At 38.5% G+C, this 20,655-nt stretch overlaps 1 protein-coding gene across 1 annotated transcript in view; it reads left to right on the plus strand.

Moving 5' to 3' along the window:
- Positions 1 to 20,655, plus strand: part of WDR43 (WD repeat domain 43) — a 39,045-nt gene that overhangs the window by 598 nt on the left and 17,792 nt on the right. The window contains exons 2-7 of the mRNA XM_010840671.1: positions 8,658 to 8,795; positions 11,888 to 12,009; positions 17,446 to 17,566; positions 18,343 to 18,482; positions 19,697 to 19,799; positions 20,328 to 20,392. Of these exons, the coding sequence (XP_010838973.1) occupies positions 8,658 to 8,795; positions 11,888 to 12,009; positions 17,446 to 17,566; positions 18,343 to 18,482; positions 19,697 to 19,799; positions 20,328 to 20,392 (689 nt within the window). The remainder of the gene's footprint in view (positions 1 to 8,657; positions 8,796 to 11,887; positions 12,010 to 17,445; positions 17,567 to 18,342; positions 18,483 to 19,696; positions 19,800 to 20,327; positions 20,393 to 20,655) is intronic.

The following is a 20,655-nucleotide window of genomic DNA, read 5'->3' on the forward strand; positions in this document are numbered from 1 at the left end:
CGCCCCGCTTTGGGGCAGTACTATTCTCCGACCCTTACCAAGCTCATCGACTTTGCTTTGGGCAGTTAAAATGAACAAGTCTGTTTCCTTGCTTCCGGACACCCCCATCCACCGCCCCCCCCCGCTTGGGTGCCGGCTCACCACGTGTTCTCTCCCACGTCTAGGATGTGAGACTCTTGAAAGTCCTAACTTTCCCAGCCTGGGTTCCATTCTTAGCCATTTGAACCTTCTTGCTTTTAAAATTTTAACATCTGCACGCCTCGCCCTTGATACATCCCCTTTTCCCCAAGTCTGAAGTCTGCATTAAGACATGAAGGTAAAGTGAAATTGTAGCTTAACGAACATGAGTCCAAGTGAAGTTTCTCTTAGACGGGGCTACTGCTGAGTTAGGGAAAGCTTTTCACTCTTAGGGACCCATCTCAGGTAAGATGCCATTCACTTTTGAGTCACTCGACTACGTCTGCACTAACTCAGACGCACGTGGGTACTGCACCTATAAGGTAGCCAGCCCGGATCAGTGCAGTATGATTTGAAAATGTCAGTATTGAGCTGTGTGGGGTTTAGCTAACACTCTGTTTCAACCTTAAAAAGTGTTTAAACACAAATGCACTAAAAAGGGGAAAAAAAACAACAACTGTTTGGTACAGATCTTAACTCCCTCTGACTATTCCAGGAAACTTTTCCTCTAACTTTTTAGGTTGAAAGTCGGGATATAACTAATTTGTTACACTTTGCATGAGTATGCTTAGATATTTTTCAGATATTAAGCTAGGTTTTTATACTTTCTAGATGAAGTAACTCCGATTGACTATTAAAGAAGCCGTATCAGTGCACAAAACTAGGACTTAAAAAAATCACAGTTGTCATCAAGATTACAGTACTTTGCATATTTCTCCTTTTCAGATTTCTGTGTTTGTGTTTTTTTTTTTGAATGTATATTTTTAATTTTATTTAATTTTTAAGCTTTACGTAATTGTATTAGTTTTGCCAAATATCAAAATGAATCCGCCACAGGTATACATGTGTTCCCCATCCTGAACCCTCCTCCCTCCCCATACCATCCCTCTGGGTGGTCCCAGTGCACTAGCCCCAAGCATCCAGTATCATGCATCGAACCTGGACTGGCAACTCGTTTCTTATATGATATTTTACATGTTTCAATGTCATTCTCCCAAATCTTCCCACCCTCTCCCTCTCCCACAGAGTCCATAAGACTGTTCTATACATCAGTGTCTCTTTTGCTGTCTCGTACACCGGGTTATTTGTTTGTGTTTTTTAACAGTCTTGTAAATGATAATAGTTCCTATGGTGATAGGAAATGTGGAGCAATGGTTAGATGCAAGGACCCAAACTAAACTCCTGGCCTCGAATCCAGGCTTGGTGTCTTTGTATTTGTGCCTCTAGTTCCTCATTTGTAAAATAGGAGTAATAGTACTCACCTCAAGAGTGGTTGTGAAGGTTAGTATTACTTAATGATGCCTAAAACGTCTAGAGTAGTTCCTGGTGTGTAAGTGCCGCAAGTATTAATTGTTACTGTCTCTTATTTGCATGGTTAGTCCTGCACGGTAGATTAAAAACTAACTTTTTGCTTTGTTCAGGAAGAAGAACCAGGTTTTGGAAAATCAAGCAACTTGAAAAACACCAAAAATAGAACCAGGACTAGAATACCAGTGTTTAGAGCTCAGCTCTTCATTATGAGCAACAAATCGTTACTATTAGGCTGGCAGACATTTGTCACCCACTTGATTTTCTCTTGCCTTGCAATCATATGTCTGAAGAATAAAACTTTTACCTAGTCTTAAACTTACTGTTAAAATCAGTTTGGGATTGTTTATAGCACAATGATACGGTAGAAAAATGGGTTTGGTTTCATACCCATGAACCAAACTTGTTTTGTCACATTGAGCAAGTCACTTTACTTTTGGAGGCCTCCTTGAAAAAGAGTCAGGCTGCATTAAAAAAAGTTCTTACAGGCTTCAGTATCCATTTACTCATATGCTCTCACTTTAGCCAGCTGACTCTATGAAATGCCCTAAAGTCACATTTTTAAAAACTTGAGAGTCAGAACTAAGAACGTTTAACTGACTTCACCAAAGCCTTAATAACCAGTGAAGTAGTTGTGGCCATTAGAGTCGAGGGCATTGACTGCTCATCCAGTGCTCTTACTTGAACCTTAGATCTTGAGTCATAGAATTGCGAACTGGGAGCAATGTAGAGACATCCAGTGTTCATCATCTTGGGATTGTATTCTCTTGGAGCATCAATTTCACTTGAAAATTAGGGAGAGAAGCAATTTTCCTGTATTACACTTGCATGTGTACTTTGTAAAATCGTAAAGTCAGGTGATTTTTAAAGATAGTGGTTGCTGCAAATCTTCATTTTCTACCTTTGCTCCCAGGTCCCTGGGTTATGATCCTTGCCACTTGAGTTCTAACATGTTTTCGTAAACTTTTATTGTAGATTTATATTATTTTATAGGAGTATTCTCTGGCTTAGTAATTGGCAGTTTGCCACCCAAGGACAAAGTTTGGTGACATTACACTTATTAGTGGAGAAAAACGATTTGGTGCTGGGTTTCTTGGGTGACAGGAGTTAAAGCAGTGGTTCATAAATTTTTAGAAAAATTAGACTGCTGCTGCTTGTTTTTGGTCACAAAATGATAATTCTTGGCATCTTTGTCACAGTGGTCTTTAGGACTTTTTTGTATGTATTATGTAGCTAAGCATTTTATTTCAGTGATGGAGCCTGGAGGAAGAGGACTGCAAATGATGATGAGGAACATGCAAGGAGACAGGTTGATGGACTGGGTGAACGCTGTTTTTAGAGTCTCAGGTTTATGTGTTTAAGGCTGAGATGTTAGGTGATATGCCAGAGGCACACATTAAGTGGCTGAGCCACCTGCTATTTCATTGCTCCTTTAAGATCCAAACTTTTCAGTTTTTCCTTCCCTAACTGCTGATAAGTCCTGAAGAAACGGACTGGCTACCACAGTAAATGCATTTATGTTGCTTTGCTGTCACTGCAGTTAAAATGACCCTGCATAGCTTAGTGCTTATTGAATGAAGCACATGGCATTTCAGGCTTTGGACAGGGCAGGCACAGTAGCATTAAACATGTTTCTGGGAAAGACCTGAGCAACCCCAGTCCTAACCCTTAGAGAAGAAGCACAGTTTACTTATGTTATGATATAATGCTCTGTCCTAAGGTCTCTCCAGTGTTTAGACTTAAAAAGAGTAAGGTTTGCGTATTAGATCTTATTGGCAGAAATAAATTAAGATTTATTTTTGATGTACATACTGTATGTAATTACATGTAAAATGCACACATTTTATTCGTTGTTACCCATGAAATTTGAGCATTTGCCAGAGTAAGGGACAGCTAAAATAGGCCAAGAAATGGTGGCATAGGAGACCAATTGCAGAATGAAACTTGAAACTTTGCCATGATTTTCAGTGACTAGAGGTCAGTATTTCTCAAAAATATGTTTCGAACTATTAGTGGATTGTGAAATAGATTTAGTGGATTGTGATAGCATTACAGAAATGGCATAGACAATGTAGAGTGTATTTTGCATAGTAAAGTTTAAGTTTTTTGGTGAAACTTGTTTCAGCTGTATACACACATGTTTTTATGAGTGTGTATGTATGTAAACTCTTCTTACTCTGGGATCTCAGCCTAAAAAGTCAGTGCTTAATTGATCAAAATCAGACTTCTCATCACCTGGTTGTGCTTTTTCTCTCTGTCTTCACATCTGTACCATGCCTTGCTTTTATGAATCATGCACATGCAGATTCTCACTCAGCCTTCCGATTGCCTTCTAGATCAAACACGGCTTTCTTGAGACTGTTGTTTGCATTTATTGCTTACCTCAGCCAGCCTTTCACATTGGCAAAGACTCTGTAGTCTAAGTAATAGACCCTATCCTTTTGGTCTTCATTCCTGGTACCTTCTGGAGCTCAGATTTTCTTCTCTCTCTTTTTTTTTCCCCACGCTTCATGTGGCTTGTTGGATGTTAATTCCCTGACCAGGGATTGAACTGGAGCCCAGCAGTGAAAGTGCCAGAGTCCTCACCATGGAACCACCAGGAAATTCCCTGAAACTCAGATTTACTGATTACAGATAGATGAACTAAATTTTTAGCCTACCTTTTCCATTACTTTATATATTTACACATGTCATTAACATGCACATGACATGAAACAAAGCAGTATGACTAAGACATTAAAGAAGAAATAAAGACAATTCAGATATACTGTGTCTGTAATGCAAAGCAGAGTATGACTTGAGTCTTAAGAGAAAGAGGAGATTTTTGTGGAGAGAACATATTTGAGGTCGACCCTGAAGCATGGATCAAGTTTTTTTTTTTTTTTTAACCAAATTGAAATTTGAGATGGGTAGAAAAAGTTCTCTCCAAAAGGAGGGACAAGCCAATGGGAAAGTGTATTCGTGACTCTGGTGGCTCAGATGGTAAAGAATCTGCCTGCAGTGCAGCAGATCCAGGTTAGATCCCTGGGTTGAGAAGATCCCCTGGAGAAGGGAATGGCAACCCACTCAAGTATTCTTGCCCAGAGAACTCCATGGACAGAGGAGCCTGACAGACTACAGTCATGGGCTTGCAAAGAGTCGGACACGACTGAGCAACTAACACACATTCTTGACTAGGGAGTGTAATGTAAGGATGGAATTGGAAATGAGACTAGAAAAGGTGGGCTGGAGGGAAATTGTGGATGCTTTTGAATGCCAAACAGTTGTTTTTTTGATTTACTCTTCTCTGAGGAGTCATTGAAATTTTTGATCACAGAAATAATAGGTTCTAATAGAAAATGCCAACAGAAGTCTGTCATAATCTATAATCATTAGTCCCACTACACTCTTGATTTCAGAAGTATATAGTAATGGGGTTAAAATATTCATTTCAGTTCAGTCGCTTAGTCGTGTCCGACTCTTTGCGACCCCATGAATCACAGCATGCCTGGCCTCCCTGTCCATCACCAACTCCCGGAGTTCACTCAGACTCACGTCTGTCGAGTCGGTAATGCCATCCAGCCATCTCATCCTCTGTCATCCCCTTCTCCTGCCCCCAATCCCTCCCAGCATCAGAGTCTTTTCCAATGAGTGTGGCCAAAGTATTGGAGTTTCAGCCTCAGCATCAGTCCTTCGAATGAACACCCAGGACTGGTCTCCTTTAAGATGGACTTGTTGGATCTCCTTGCAGTCCAAGGGACTCGCAGGAGTCTTCTCCAGCACCACAGTTCAAACGCATCAATTTTTCAGCACTCAGCTTTCTTCATAGTCCAACTCTCACATCCATACATGACCACTGGAAAAACCATAGCCTTGACTAGACAGACCTTTGTTGGCAAAGTAATGTCTCTGTTTTTAAATATGCTATCTAGGTTGGTCATAACTTCCAAGGAGTAAGCATCTTTTAATTTCATGGCTGCAATCACCATCTGCAGTGATTTTGGAACCCCCAAGAATACTGACACTGTTTCCACTGTTTTCCAATCTATTTCCCATGAAGTGATGGGACCAGATACTATGATCTTTGTTTTCTGAATGTTGAGCTTTAAGCCAACTTTTTCACTCTCCTCTTTCACTTTCATCAAGAGGCTTTTTAGTTCCTCCTCACTTTCTGCCATAAAGGTGGTGTCATCTGCATATCTGAGGTTAATGATATTTCTCCTGGCGTTTCTCATAATGTACTCTGCATAGAAGTTAAATAAGCAGGGTGACAATACACAGCCTTGACATACTCCTTTTCCTATTTGGAACTAGTCTGTTGTTCCATGTCCAGTTCTAACTGTTGCTTCCTGACCTGCGTACAGATTTCTCAAGAGGCAGGTCAGGTGGTCTGGTATTCCCATCTCTTTCAGAATTTTCTACAGTTTATTGTGATCCACACAGGCAAAGGCTTTGGCATAATCAATAATAAAGCAAAAATAGATGTTTTTCTGGAACTCTTTTGCTTTTTTGATGATCCAGCGGATGTTGGCAATTTGATCTCTGGTTCCTCTGCATTTTCTAAGTCCAGCTTGAACATCTGGAAGTTCATGGTTCACGTATTGCTGAAGCCTGGCTTGGAGAATTTTGAGCATTACTTTACTAGCGTGTGAGATGAGTGTAATTGTGCGGTAGTTTGAGCATTCTTTGGCATTGCCTTTCTTTGTGATTGAAGTGAAAACTGACCTTTTCCAGTCCTGTGGCCACTGCTGAGTTATCCAAATTTGCTGGCATATTGAGTGCAGCACTTTGACAGCATCATCTTTTAGGATTTGAAATAACTCAACTGGAATTCCATTACCTCCACTAGCTTTGTTCCTAGTGATGCTTCCTAAGGCCCACTTGACTTCACATTCCAGGATGTCTGGCTCTAGGTGAGTGATCACACCATCGTTAAAATATTAGGTTTCACTAAAACACACATTGGTTATATAAACTTATCTGGTTGCATGTGTTACTTGTTTGGACATACGCATCCTATTGAATGAGAAGTTAGTTTTTAAAAAGATCACCCAACTTGGAGAAAACTTATGTGAGTTGTTAGTTGTTTGAGGTTAACTAATTGGATTATTATTTAGGTTTAGACCAATGATCCTCAAAATTGGACATAATTTCTGTAATATTCCTACCACTAGCCTCTGCTTGCTTCTCCCCAAAATGGAGATTTTGCTGATAGGTAAATGAGGGTTTTGAATATGTTAATGTTTAATTTCTAAAATTTCTTTGTGCTTTAAAAAAAATAATTTATCTGTTTTTGGCTGTGCTGGGCCTTTGTTACTGCCCAGGCTTTTCTCTGGTTGTGGTGCGTGGGCTTCTCATTGGGGTGACTTTTCTTGTTGTGGAGCACAGGCTCTAGGGCATGCCGACTTCAGTAGCTGGGGCTCTGGGGCTCTGGAGCACAGGCTCAGTACTTGCGGCCCACAGGCTTTAGTTGCGCTGTGGCATGTGAGATCTTCCTGGGCCAGGGATTGAACCTGTGTCTCCTGCATTGGTAGCCGGATTCTTTACCACTGAGCCACCAGGGAAGCCCTCTTTGTGCTTTTTAATGCAGATGCATATCTACAGAAAAACATACACATATTTGGATCAGCCCATGTTCCACACGTTAGAAACCTCAGTGTAGGTAATTTTAGTTTGATTTGAGGAAAACCAAGAATAGAAGAAACACTTTCTAGAATCTTTCAGAGAAGAGTTTTCTGATGAGGTAGTATTAGGTTGGTACACTTTCCCCTGCTTCCCTTGCCTGAAATTGGTGTCTGTGTTCATAACCTTACGCAGAAGCCACATTTGCCCTCTGGGATCATTCAGAGGTGCCTTTAGAAATTCATGTAACTGAAGGTGGAGCTTGGGACAGTTCTTGATTGAGTTTAGTGTTCAGTCAAATTAAATGTTACTGATGAGACCATCAGACTTAGACTTTGACTCTTAATTTTAACTTCTCTTTTGGGTTTATTAATGTAATACATTTCTCAAGACTTGTAAAATGTGCATTATTTTTTCCATATTTAAAGATATCTTATTTTTTGTTAAATCTTTCAATTTTTTGTTGACTTAGTATGTCCAGTGAATCAAATTCTTCAAATGTAACATCTCTGTAGGATAACTAAGAGGAGAAAAAGAAGAAAATGCCTTATAAATCTCCTCCTTGATAGTCTGTGCACTGCTAACATCAGTTTTCTTGGTGGTTTTTTGGGTTGGGCAGATTTTATGTATCGTGAACTGCTTTTTATGTGCTGTAGAGCAAAGATCTTGCAGTATTGAAAAAAAAAGTTACCTTTTTTATGGTTTTGGTCTGTTTTACATGAAAAGAATGGATTTCTCAGAATTTATGTTAAAACATAGGCTAACAAGCTTTAATTTTAAAAAATTATAAATATATGGAAGAAAAGTTACAAAATTATAAATTATTATTTGGCATTATAAACTCTAAAATAGTACTCTGAAGTTGTACGCACTGGTTGTCTTCTTGATGGACAGATAGAAGCTGTTTCTTTTTTCTTTTTTTTTTTTTTAGTTTCATTTTTTGAAGTAAGTCAAAGAAGGCTTGGACTCTTTGACACTAATCACAAACACAGCATGGAACTTTCAGATTGACCCTTAATCAGTCACTGGAGCAACTTCTCTGATGTGTGCTTTGCGCTTCTCTGAGAGTTCAACTATTTTTTGACTCAAATTGAAGTAATTGTATGTTTATAAATGTAAAAATATTTGAATCCCATTTCCTGAAATGAAGCTACAAGGCAAGGAAAGATTTTGTGGGTAAAGGGGAAAGTATTGGCTGCTTGTATATGGATCTGTAATCTTTTTGCTTCGGAGTGGAGACTTCGCTTGGACTTGTTGGGAATGGTTGGTTTCTGAGAAGTCGAAAACAGGCTGCTTGGAGCCCTTAGAACCCTACCAAGAGCATTCTAAGTTCTCCTATTTCAGAGGTAGGAGACAGGGACAGGTATTAGAAGTTCTTCCTGTGGAGTGATTATACTCTAAGTAGTGAAAAAGAAATCATCTGAGAGCAAATCCCATCTCCACTTTAAAAAAACATTTTTTAGAAGCAGGCACATTACATTTGTGGGCTCGAGGGCATTTGCATTTATGCATTAATGATGGTTCAGTGTTTGAAATAATAAAATAAAAAATTGTCTTTTTTTCCCCCCCAGGAAGGTCCACAGAGGAAAAAAAGGAAATCAGAAGCTATAGTAACAAGTAACCAGGCTGACTTGTTGGCTCTTGGTACAGCAGTTGGTAGTATTTTATTATACAGTACAGTAAAAGGAGAATTACACAGTAAATTGATAGTAAGTACCTATCTGTATGTGTGTTTTATGTAAAAGAGTGATGTTGGGAAACTGATTATGAAAAACAAAGCAGTTCAGGATATGCTATAGGATCTGTAGTATAAGGGCATTTTCTGCCCCTTCCATATTTAAAATTTTGAACAGTAATATTTGATAATAGCTGTGCTAGGTAACCTTGTCACTATTATAGGTCAGAATATGAAGAGTGTTAAGAACTGTTGCGTAGGCTTAAAATAAGAAAGGATAAGAAGAATTCTGGGTATTGCAGACAGTAGCTGAAGGAAGGAGCACACCACGTCCAGGGCTCGGGAACAAGGGAAGCTGTGAGATTGTTGCTGAAACTCAGACCTTTGAGAAGCAGATGTTGCTCTCTGTGCAGATGATGTCTGTCGAGGGAGATTGGCCCTATGGACTTGAGGTCCAGACTTCTGGGAGGAGGGAGTGGGCCCTAGCTGGCTGCTGGTAGCTTTGAAAGGAGCTGATGAGACAGGTTCTCCAAGTGTTGAAAAAACTGCATCTTAAGTTCAGCTGCTGCTGAAAGGATTGCTCCTGCTGGGTTGAAGAAACGCTGGGGTGATGCAAACTGGGAGACAGGAAGGTAATAAGTCCCTTGGTCTGGAGCCCACTAATGATCCCACTGGCAAAGCAGAAATGGGGTTTGCAGAGCCCCAGCCCAGCATCCAGAGCAGAGAGATGTGGGCTTGGTGCTACCAGACAGTAACTTAATTGGCATGATTTGTTTCAGACCGTTACCTATTACAGTATGTTTTTGATGTTCACTTAATTTCTATCTGTATATAGGAATGCTTTCTGTATTTATAAATAAAAGACTGTTTTCTCTTTTAAGTAACATCTATCCATAGGTAATTTGGAATACCTGAAGTTAGAAAGGGAAAAAAATTATACCTAAATTTTAAAAATTAATTTATTTTAATTGGAGGCTAATTATTTACAGTATTATAGTGGTTTTTCCATACATTGACATGAATCAGCCATGGGTGTTCATGTGTCACCCATCCTGAAACCACCCCCCCCCCCCCCCAAACCCCCCCCCCCCCCCCACGTACCTAAATTTATCAATGAGAGATCCTCTGTTGATAGTTTTAGTCAGTCTATTTTGTATCCTGATACTTCCCATTATATTACAGCTTGAGTAATTTTTATATTTGTTCAGACCTAGTTGCCTAAAGTCCTATAAATTGGATAGTCCCTTGGTGGTGTTACTGACCATTGAGGTAGTTTCTGATTTTTTTGTTATAAAACTTTTTTTTCTTACATGGGTTCCCACAATTACTAATCTATAACTAATGAGTCCAAGGTGTGTGTTAGGTGTTTTTATACATAGTATAAATTTTTCCTGAAAGTTTTCCTAATTTGTCCTTGTCTCAGTGGTGGCAGGGTACCTGTGTTTCAGCAATGTTTTTGTCATCATTGATTATTCTATTAAAACAACGAGACCAACCAAAAACCCAAACTTATTTAATAGGTGAAAATTTTTATTTGATTGTTAAATCTGCATTTAAAAATATATCACTTGTTTTTATATTAAATACTGTAAAAAATAATATACAAATGAAATAAAAACTTTCAGAAGTATATGTAAAGGGACACTCCCTTCATTCCTCCTTCCTCTGCAAGTTGAGTGTAGGCCTCATGTTTGCTTTTACCCCACTATACCCCGGATCCCATCTTTTGATTTGGTCAGTCTTCTGTGATCAGCAGGGACCTACCATTGGGTACACGGTGGTACTGTTTCAGTCAGTTACAGACGTGATACTGATGGAGGCTTGAACTCCTTTTTAGGTCATTTTGATACCTCGCAGGATTATATATAAACCTTTGACAAGGAATGAGTTTATTAGAAGTAATTGGTATTGAGTCAATGTTTGTTGAATGAGTAAATGAATGAATGAGTGGACAGTTGGTAGATGCTTTCCAAAAAGGTATGCTGGCCCTCTAGCGACATGCAATAGTGCCGTTTTCACTGTAGCCTCACCAGGATGGATATTACAGTGCTGAAAAATAGGTAGATGAACACACTGAAAATGTTGCTTTGTTTTGCTTTGTATCTCTTGGATTACTTACTGAAAATTAAAAAAAAAATTTCTTACTGAGTTCTTTCAGTGGAATTTATCCGATCATATCCTTTGTTCAGTTTTTTGTGTGCGGTTATGAAGTAGGGCTTTGAGTAGATAGCTGTTAGGAAGGAAGGGAAGTAATTGAATTTAACATTTAAAATTATTTTTCTTTTTTGGTGGGAGCAGTCTGTATGATAGTAGTAGTGAGTTTACCTTTATGCTTAGCTTAGATATGTATACAGTCATGATTCATTGTATGTATATTTAATTAATGTGAATTTAGGTGGAAAGAGTGAAAAAACATTAATTGCTCAGAGAGTAGGTTTTATCCTAAGATTTAACACCTTACTCTGCTGAATGAGCTTGTTCTGGAATGTGTTAGATGGGAGACTTGAACTTGTCTTTCCGCAGTTAATGTGTCCATTTCTATGCGGTGCCTCTGAGTAAGCAAGCATTTTGCTATGCTAAGTATATTTAAACTTACATCTGTATGGTATGAGCTGTGACACATGGAAACATTCAATGTTTCCCTGAAGAAACAATGATTTTTAAAATTGAGAGAGTGTTTGGTACTTTTTTTGTAAAGGGATTTTCAAGGATAGTTTTAACTAGAAGTGAATTTTACCTTAAGTGCTGACTTTAAACCCTTTAAGATTTGACTTTACTAGTTCACTCAGGTGTCCCAGACTATTGCCACTATGCATGAAGTATTTTATCATGCTTAGTGCTGGCATTCCTATCAAAAGCAGCAGGCATTTAGGACTTTGACTTATGATGTATGTTTTTCCAGCAGAGGGGAAGAGAAAGTTAATATTTGATAAAGTTATAGCAGATTTATCTTATTTTTAATGTTGGAAATGGATACTCATTTTAATTAGGTTAATGGGTAGGCCTTTTTATTAGGTTAAGGCCTAACATTTTAGTTAAGTGTTCAGTAATGAATCTAGGGTGCATATTATACATTATACCGGATGAGCTTTTTTTTTTTTTAAACTTTTTTTAAAAAATCTGCAGAATGGTGGACATGACAACAGAGTCAATTGCATACAGTGGCATCAAGACAATGGCTGTTTGTATAGTTGTTCAGATGATAAACATATTGTGGAATGGAACACACAGACATGCAAAGTAAAGTGGTGAGTAACATTGATACTTTTGGGATAGCTCGATGCCTATTTGGGAATGCATTAATGTTTTGACAAATCATGGCTGTATTCTTGATATAAGTAAAGTTGGATATTGGATACAATGGGGAATGTAGACATTGGTAAGGTTATAGACTGTTTTCAAGGAATTTTTAATCAAATTGGACATAGAGGATTTTAATACATAAAAGTCTATGTATTAGATACATAAAAATACATAATACATAAAAGAGGATTTTAATACATAAATAACAGTACAGGAGTAAAATAACTGCATAAGAGATGCCATAAGGTAGCATGTAATTCGGAGAAGGCAATGGCACCCCACTCCAGTACTCTTGCCTGGAAAATCCCATGGACGGAGGAGCCTGGTGGGCTGCAGTCCATGGAGTCGCTAGAGTCGGACATGACTGAAGCGACTTAGTAGCAGCAGCATGTAATTACTGGTCAGATGAGTAGGGTGGTGTTGGGAAGGCCTGGTGGAAGAGAAGAATTTCAGCTGGTCTTCTTAAGAGAGGTAAGACGGATAGAAGAGGGCAGGAGAATCTTTTTGAGGGTGGGGAAAGGAATGTGGCATGGGGATATGGCAGGAGCAAAGGCTAGGAGAAAGAAAAGTGAAAGATTTACTTGGAATGGAGCAGTAGAATTTAAGAGGAGGGCCATGCTGGGGAATAACGGCTGGGAGAGGGGATGAGCCAAAGGATCTGTATAAGAGACTGGCCGTAAGTTTTTGATAAAAATCTCAGACAGTCTTCTAGTTCAAGCACCTAATCCTGTGAGTGACTGTATAGTAGATGCTTAGTGAATGTGGACTGTTGAATGTAGTTGAACTTAGGCAGATGAGGATCCTAAGGGGGATAATGATACTCATAGTCTTACAACTAATAAGTGGCAGGGGAGTTCTAATCCTGCTCTCTTGAATTCTGGCACAGTGTTTTTCTGCTGTACTAAAACTACTTTTTTCTAGAGTTTTAGATGTTTGATAAGCAGGAGACACTGAAGGTCAATGTCATGGGAGCAGAGTAACCCAAATAATGTTTTAGGAAGACAGTTTGCTAGGACTGTGTAAAATGTATGGGAAGGGGCTAGTTCAGAAACAGACAAGCTAGTTCAGAGGTAGAGAAGCTAGACCCAGCAGAAGGGGTGGTGAGAGAGGCTTAGAATTTTACAGAAGGTTTGGGGCTGGTGGTGCAGTGAGTCATCTGCCTAGAGGTTTAGTGCATTCCAATAACCACACTCATGGTTGTAAAGAGACACCTGTGGAGATTCTTGTCCACTAGGTCAGGGTGGGGCCCATGCAGCTATACTTTTAAATGCTGTCTAGATGAGAGTTCACCAAGCCAGTCCTTCCAGGAATGACTGATAATGTTCAAGGCACTGTTCAACATGTTATACACAGTATTGTTTTTGTAACACTGCAAGGTGGTCTCCGTCCCAGTTTTGACTTAAGAGAGAGGTTGAATCAGAGTCTAAACTTTCACCCAGCTACGCTCTCTCATACGATATTGTGTTTACAGTTTCATTCTTGGAATTCTTAATGCTATAGTTAATTGATTTTATTTTCCATTTTAGGAAGATGAGGATTTAGCTCTTAGTCCCTACCTTTTTCCATCTGCATTTCCCCAGTGTTGTAATGTCACACTTTGATTAAACAATATTCATTGTTCACGTTATACCTACCTAAATACTGTTTTAGATGAAACTTGGACTGTACTGTTTGTATTATCTTTGGGCACAAAATTTTGGGGTGTATTATTGCTTCATTTGCTTAGTTTTGTATATACGTGTCATTAGTTCAGTCTCATTCCTGCAATAGTTTAAATTTCACATGTTTTCAGACACATCAGTTGATGAATCAGTAATTTAATTTTTGTAGGCTTTTCTCCAGTTTCATTTATTTCTTGGAGGACTTCTCTGCTCTATTCTAGTGATTATCCTGAGATTTCCTTTCATTATCTTGAAAATTATCTTGTCAGATGGAACCTCTGTTTCCTAGACCCCATTCTTCTCTTCGTTGGTTTATTTCTTCTTTTTGGTGACACACACAAATTGGTAGCTTCCTGGAAGACAAGCAGAATCTCAATACATTTACCATGCATGTCTTCCAGTGTCTTTATTCTGTCCTCACAGTTGATTAATAATTTGAAGATACAAACTTCGAGTTGGAAATAATTTCCCCCAGGATTTTGAAGCATTGGTTCATTTTTTTGGCTTTCATTGTTAATTATTCTTATACACTGAAATATTCTGTTTTGTTTATTTTTTTCTTCAGTCAGTGCATTGTGTTGGCCCTTGAGGGACCATTTAGCCTGGGAATTCATGTTTTTCATTCTTCTTGTATTACAGATCTGATTATTTAATTCCCGCTTTCTCCTTTCTTTTATACTGCATACTGTTATTTAGATATTGTGTCTCCTGGACCAATCCTTTAAGTTTCTTACTGTATTCTCATTTTAACTCTTTTGTCTTTTCCTTCAGTTACCTGGGAAATTGCTTCAATTTCACCTTCTAAGTCTTGTATTGAATTTTTAAGTTCCTCAAACTAAATTATTAACTTCTGGGAGCTATTTTATGTTCTTTGAATATTTCTTTTTCGTTCTGTCATGTTTCTTTCATGCCTATAATATTTTCTAATTCTCTAAAGTAATGCAGGATTTAAGTTTTTTTTACTTATCATCTCCCTCTTGAGGATGTGTTTTGATTTTTGTTTGATTTTGGTTTCTTTCATGTTAAAGACATTCTTCAAGTGACTGGAGATCCTTGACTGCCTGTTGTTTTTTGAAAATGAAACATTAAAAAGCTGATTGGAAAGCCTGTGTGGGTGTGTGGCTCAGTTGCTGGGCTCATTTGTAAAGTGGTTGGGAGGCCTTCAGAGTTAATATTGTAGGTCACTCCTCTGGAACCAGTCACATTTCCTATTGCTTTTCCATCTTTAAAGTGCACATTATGCTACTTGTGTCTACAGGTCTGATTTAGTGGGTCTAGGTTGGAGCTTCAGAATTCACACAAGTTCCCAGGTACTGCTGATGGAGGGAGGTTAACACGTTAGGTTGCAAAGCTCTTAATGGGGAGGAGGGCGGGCTTTGGTGGTGGTAGCTCTATGCTGGCGTTTTCAGTGCTCAGTGGTGAAGTAGATTCAGAAAGCTTGTCAGGATGGTGATCATGTCCTTTTTTTCTTTAAAGTCTCTCAATTCAATGACCAGATAGTAAATAAGGAATATAGGTGAGTGCTAAAGCTGTGGGATTTGGTGAAAAATTGTCAAGAATGTTTGGTACCAACGAGAGTAAAGGAAAAGTTCTTGCTCATTATTGCAGCATTTCCTTGATTATTGGTGAGGTTGAGTTTTTCACTTTTACTGACAAGTTGCCTTGCACAGACTTCTCATTGTGGTGGCTTCTCTTGTTGAGGAGCACGGGTTCTAGGGCTGTTGGACTTATTGCTTCAAGGCCTGTATCTTCCCAGACCAGAGATTGAACCCATGTCCCTGCATTGGGAGGTGTGTTCTTAACCACTGGACCACCAAGGAAGCCCTTGTTTGTCTGTTTTTATTTTGAGGTTTTTTTTTAATCAAGGAGTTTTTTCTTTATTTGTCTTTCTAAAAATGTTTATTTGGCTACACTGGTCTTATTTGCAGTATGTGGGATCTAGTTCCCTGGTCAGGGATTGAACCCAGGCCCCCCACATTGGGAGCATGAAATCTTAGCTACTGGACTACCAGGGAAGTCCCTAGGAGTTCTTTCTTGAGTATAAAGAGATATTTATGTATTCTGAGTATTAATTCTTTTTTTAAATTTTAAATTTATTTTTTAATTGAAGGATAATTGCTTTATAGAATTGTGTTGGTTTCTGCCAAGTATCAACATGAATCAGCTCTAGGTATACATATGTCCCTTCCCTCTTGAACCTCCATCCCCATCCCACCCCTCTAGGTTGTTACAGAGCCCTGGTTGCCTATTTATTTTTTGTATCTTTCCCCCCCAGGCTTTTGCTTTTAATTTTTATGACTTATTTTGTGGTAAGAAGTTTTATTTAATTAAATTTGTTTGTTTGTTTGTTTTTTCTTTGTGATTCCTTATTTGTAATTGCTTTGGAAGGCCTTTTCTAACCCCAGAATTATAAAAACATTCTCATAAACATTTTTTTATTTTTCATCAGTTTCGATTTAATCTCTAAAGTTCATTGTATGTGTATTTTAAGAATCTAATTTTGGTTTTCTTGTTTTTTGAAAACCACTTATCGTTTAATGAATTTCCCAGCATGTCAGTTCAAGCTACCAGTACACAAGCTGCACCTATAGCCCTAATCTTCGCCTTAGCTCTTCTGCTGAAGAGTTTGGCCTTCACAAAGACAGGCTGCCTTGGGAGCTTTCCCTTCCCCAGAAATCTGTAGTAACCCAGTCACACCACATCAGTGATAGGAGCAGCTCCAGTCTTGGTCTTGGCAGCATGTACCCATGTCTGTGTACTAACCAGGGTCCATAATTTATCATGGCTGATAGTTGGGCAGAAACCCTGGTTCCTCTTTAAGTGGTACTGCCTCATACCAGCTTTCCCAGAGTACCCTGGGTGATGTTTTTGAAGTTGATTCTGTGGTGGTACTTGCATTGCCTTGGCCTTCTGGTGTTTCCGGAGGCGACTGTGGCCGTGGCTCACGTGCTCCTAAGTTTCGGGTCTCCCTTAGTTCGGATGGCATGTTGGCAGCCTAGACAAAAGAGTAGTTTTGTTTTTCTAAATGAGTTATTTGACAGTTCCAATATGACTAGCAGAGCAATATGTTTTCCACTTTAGAATTAACCTTTTTTGGTAGGAAAATTGCTGCTGTTATTTCTTATTATATAAGTGAATAGCCAGGCTAAGCTCCTTGTTGCTTATAAAAGTTTGTTAACGTGTGTGACAGTCTGCAGACACTCTTGCTGCTAATCGTATTTGTGATATTAGAAAGGGATCATCTATACCTAATTTAGTTTACTCTATCAGATGGGGGCATATCTGTGTGCATTTGGAATAGAAATAGCCTTTTTGTACCATAGGTTGAGAGATCATTTGTGCTACTAAGTACATTCTCAACCTTTCAGAGAATGCAGGAACTTTGGAGGGGATAGTGGCTTTGCAGGGGTCCAGCCAGCATGCCCAGTTTCCTGGGTATTAATAAAATCCACCTCATGGATCACAGGATACACAGCTACCCATTGTACACTCTCATAGCTCTTACCCATTTCCTGGTACCTCTCCAGATTCTCTGTCCTGTTGGGGAGGCAGGACCTTGGAGATCTGTCCAGGGTTGGTTACTTGACTCAAGATTCGGAGGATTGTCATTTGGCCTAGAATCTTAAGTGGCATTTTTAAGGCCTGATTTGTTTTTTGTTTTTGCTCTGAGTAAAGTTTCCTCCCCATTTACTGAGATGTTTTTATTTTTCTTCAATACAGCAAATGGAAAGGTGATAATAGCAGTGTCAGTTCCCTGTGTATCAGCCCAGATGGAAAGATGTTGCTTTCAGCTGGTCGAACAATCAAACTATGGGTTTTGGAGACCAAAGAAGTCTACAGAGTGAGTGGATCAAATTAGTCATAAGCATAACAGTGGACTGGAGCAAGTATGGAGAAAGGCAGAAATCTGAACAAGAGAATATTGTTTTATAAGATTTGTTACTTTGAAACATATGAAATAGTAGATTTTTAATAGACAAAATTTAGCCTCCAAATCTGTTAAATTAGATACGTCTGTTTCACATGCATTGCAAAAATGAATATAAATGGAAGAAATGAGTAGAATTTGAATTAAATCTCTGTTGATAATTATAATTGTGTAATAATGATAGTAATTTTTAATTTCTAGCTTGCATCCAGTATTTGGTACACTTTTAGTATTTAACTAAGGAAGCTTAGAATTAACACAATACTTAACTGTGGAGATACAGACTTACGATTCAGTGTACTTGGGTTACTGAACTTTTGGTGCTGTGATGATGCCTTAAAATTGTGGTTTCGACTCACTGAGAGTAACATGAAGACCTACAATTCCTTGGCTGTGTCTGAGCACCCAAGCACCCCTTTAAAATGGGTAGAATGAAGTGAGTCTTTAGGGTAAAGATGGAGGGAAAAAAGATTATGGGATAGGGTCATGGGAGTTGGAAGGGACATCTTTAATGTTCAAATATTTTCAGATGAAATTTTTTAAAGTGAGACGAATATAGCACAAATAATTAGTCTGGAGCTCTGATTTCATATATGTATTATCTATATTGTGTTTGGTACATGTGAACTCTTAATTTTTGTTACCGCTTTATATCCATCTTCTCCTAAATGAGATTTAACTTTCTCTAGCACTTCACAGGACATGCGACACCAGTTTCATCACTTACGTTCACTACTATCAGACCTCCTAATGAGAGCCAACCCTTTGATGGAATTACAGGTCTTTATTTCTTATCTGGAGCAGTCCATGACCGGTTACTTAATGTCTGGTATGTAGTCTTTTGGATTTGGGAGGTAACATTACCTTGAAAGGATTGGTCACATTTACATGGTTAATATAAGTGATGAATATGAGATTGGCTTTATTGTATCTAATGTTAGATTTACATTGACTTACAATGAGAAGTTAAGCCTGCCTAAAAATCAGATCTTTATGAGAAAAATTTAAGAGTGTTGCATTATAGAACTTCCTCTGTGCTTGTTTAAAGGTACACTAGGCTGAATATTTTTGTGACTGGGCAGTTTAAAAACCTTGAAAATTTTTTTTTTTTAGGAAAATCTCTGATTTTGTTGAAAGAAATGACCACTGGATTAGTTCAGTAATGTCTGTCTGCTGACGGTTTAATACACACATACATAGGTGATGAACTTGTGTTAAATAACAGTTTATCGAACTCAGACACTTTCTCCATAAGAATATCTTAGCCCTTTTACTCTTAGGGATACTAGGCTTCACTTCAGCATTATTCTTGGGGGCCATTTTAAACAGAAGTCACCAACCAAAAGCACAGGAGCAAAAAGTGTGGCACTAAGCAGGCTGTGAAAAGAATCCTTAGTGTGAAAGCTGCAGTACAAAGGCAGAGCATCACCTTGTTTAACCTCATGGGTGTTGGGCTGCTCATAGTCTTCACTGCTCTGTGTATACCTGTTAAAGACCATGAAATCACCGCAAATACTGATTTTGGGGTCTGCAAATAAATTTTAACAAGTAGGCATATTCTCAAATAAGGAATCAACATTTATCTGTTTATTTCTGGACTCTGTTTTCTCAATATTACTATGATGTTAATTCTTCTCGCATTAATCTATAAATTCTGAGTGAACCCAGTCAAAATACCAGCAATGTGATTTTAAAATTCAAGTGGAACTGCAGAGCACTTAGAGTGGCCAAAATGACTTTGAAAGAGAAGTTGGAGGACTCACTTCAAGACTTGCAAAGCTGTAGTGATCAAGAAAGTGGCATTGCCATCAAGATAGACAAATGGTCTGTGGAAAAGAAGGTTGTTCGTTGTTTAAGTCTGCCACAAACACGTTAGTGCTTTCTCTTTTCCCATGCAACCATGGTACATGGTAGTGACACAAATATTTTGCTTATTTTTGCCTTTAATTACCTTATTTAGCTTTCAAAAGATGAACTGCTCTTTGGCCCCCTTTTGCCCCCCTCCCAGTGTCTTGCTGTCTAAACCTTGGTTTTATTATCTAGGCAGGTCCGGTCAGAAAACAAAGAGAAGAATGCAGTGATGTCTTTTACAGTTACAGATGAGCCTGTCTATATTGACTTGACTTTGTCAGAAAACAAAGAGGAGGTAAGCGGCTTACTTTTTTTTTTTTGTGAATTTGTTTTTGGACTTCACAAATACTCTTTTTAAATCGGGATTTTGACAATGTGATGGTTCAGGAAAGAGAGAGAATGAAGTAAAACAAAAGTCTTAGACTGCTGGAAGTGAACATTGGGTTCTGTGTTAAGTGCTCATGAAGGGAAAGGCCAGGGCGTGGTGGTGCTTTCAGTGATCCAGACACGCATGCTGCCGGTTCCCTGTTGTCAGCCAATGCACTTGGCAGGAACTTAGTGCCTCTGAACCTCCAGGCTGCATGGTCATTGACTACGGTCTTCATAGTCTAAACTTCTGTTTATAAGCTTGACAACTTGTATTTGAATTGTTCTTTTGATGGCAGTGATAATTTTTAAATTCAGAAGTTGTCCATCCTTACTCTTGTGATTTATCTCTGGTTACTATTTGAAGGGTGGAGAGGGTAGTTGGATTTTCATAAGTAGTTATTAGAGTAGACTGAAGTATATTTTCTATTAGAGTAATGTTACATTTTTGTTTTAGCCTGTCAAGTTAGCTGTTGTTTGCAGAGATGGTCAAGTTCATCTTTTTGAACACATACTAAATGGGTAAGTAAGAAAGTTCTCAAGTCAGAAATTTATTTTCTTTCTGTGACTTGCTACTGTTTGTTTATACTCCCACCTCAGCCTTCTTTGCTTTGTTACTTTTCAGTAATGTCATTCTGAAAGCTTTAATTCTTTGTCTGTATGAATACATACATTCCCATGAAAACTTGAGTTTTGGAGTTGTGGCCTATTTCTTCATATTTCTGGTTAAAGAGGGTGGCTTTTTATGCTGTGTATTTAGTAAATTTTGTTAGTTCTAACATAAA

Source organism: Bison bison, unplaced genomic scaffold (assembly GCF_000754665.1).
Source record: "Bison bison bison isolate TAMUID 2011002044 unplaced genomic scaffold, Bison_UMD1.0 scf7180017864145, whole genome shotgun sequence".
NCBI classification, from domain to species: domain Eukaryota; kingdom Metazoa; phylum Chordata; class Mammalia; order Artiodactyla; family Bovidae; genus Bison; species Bison bison.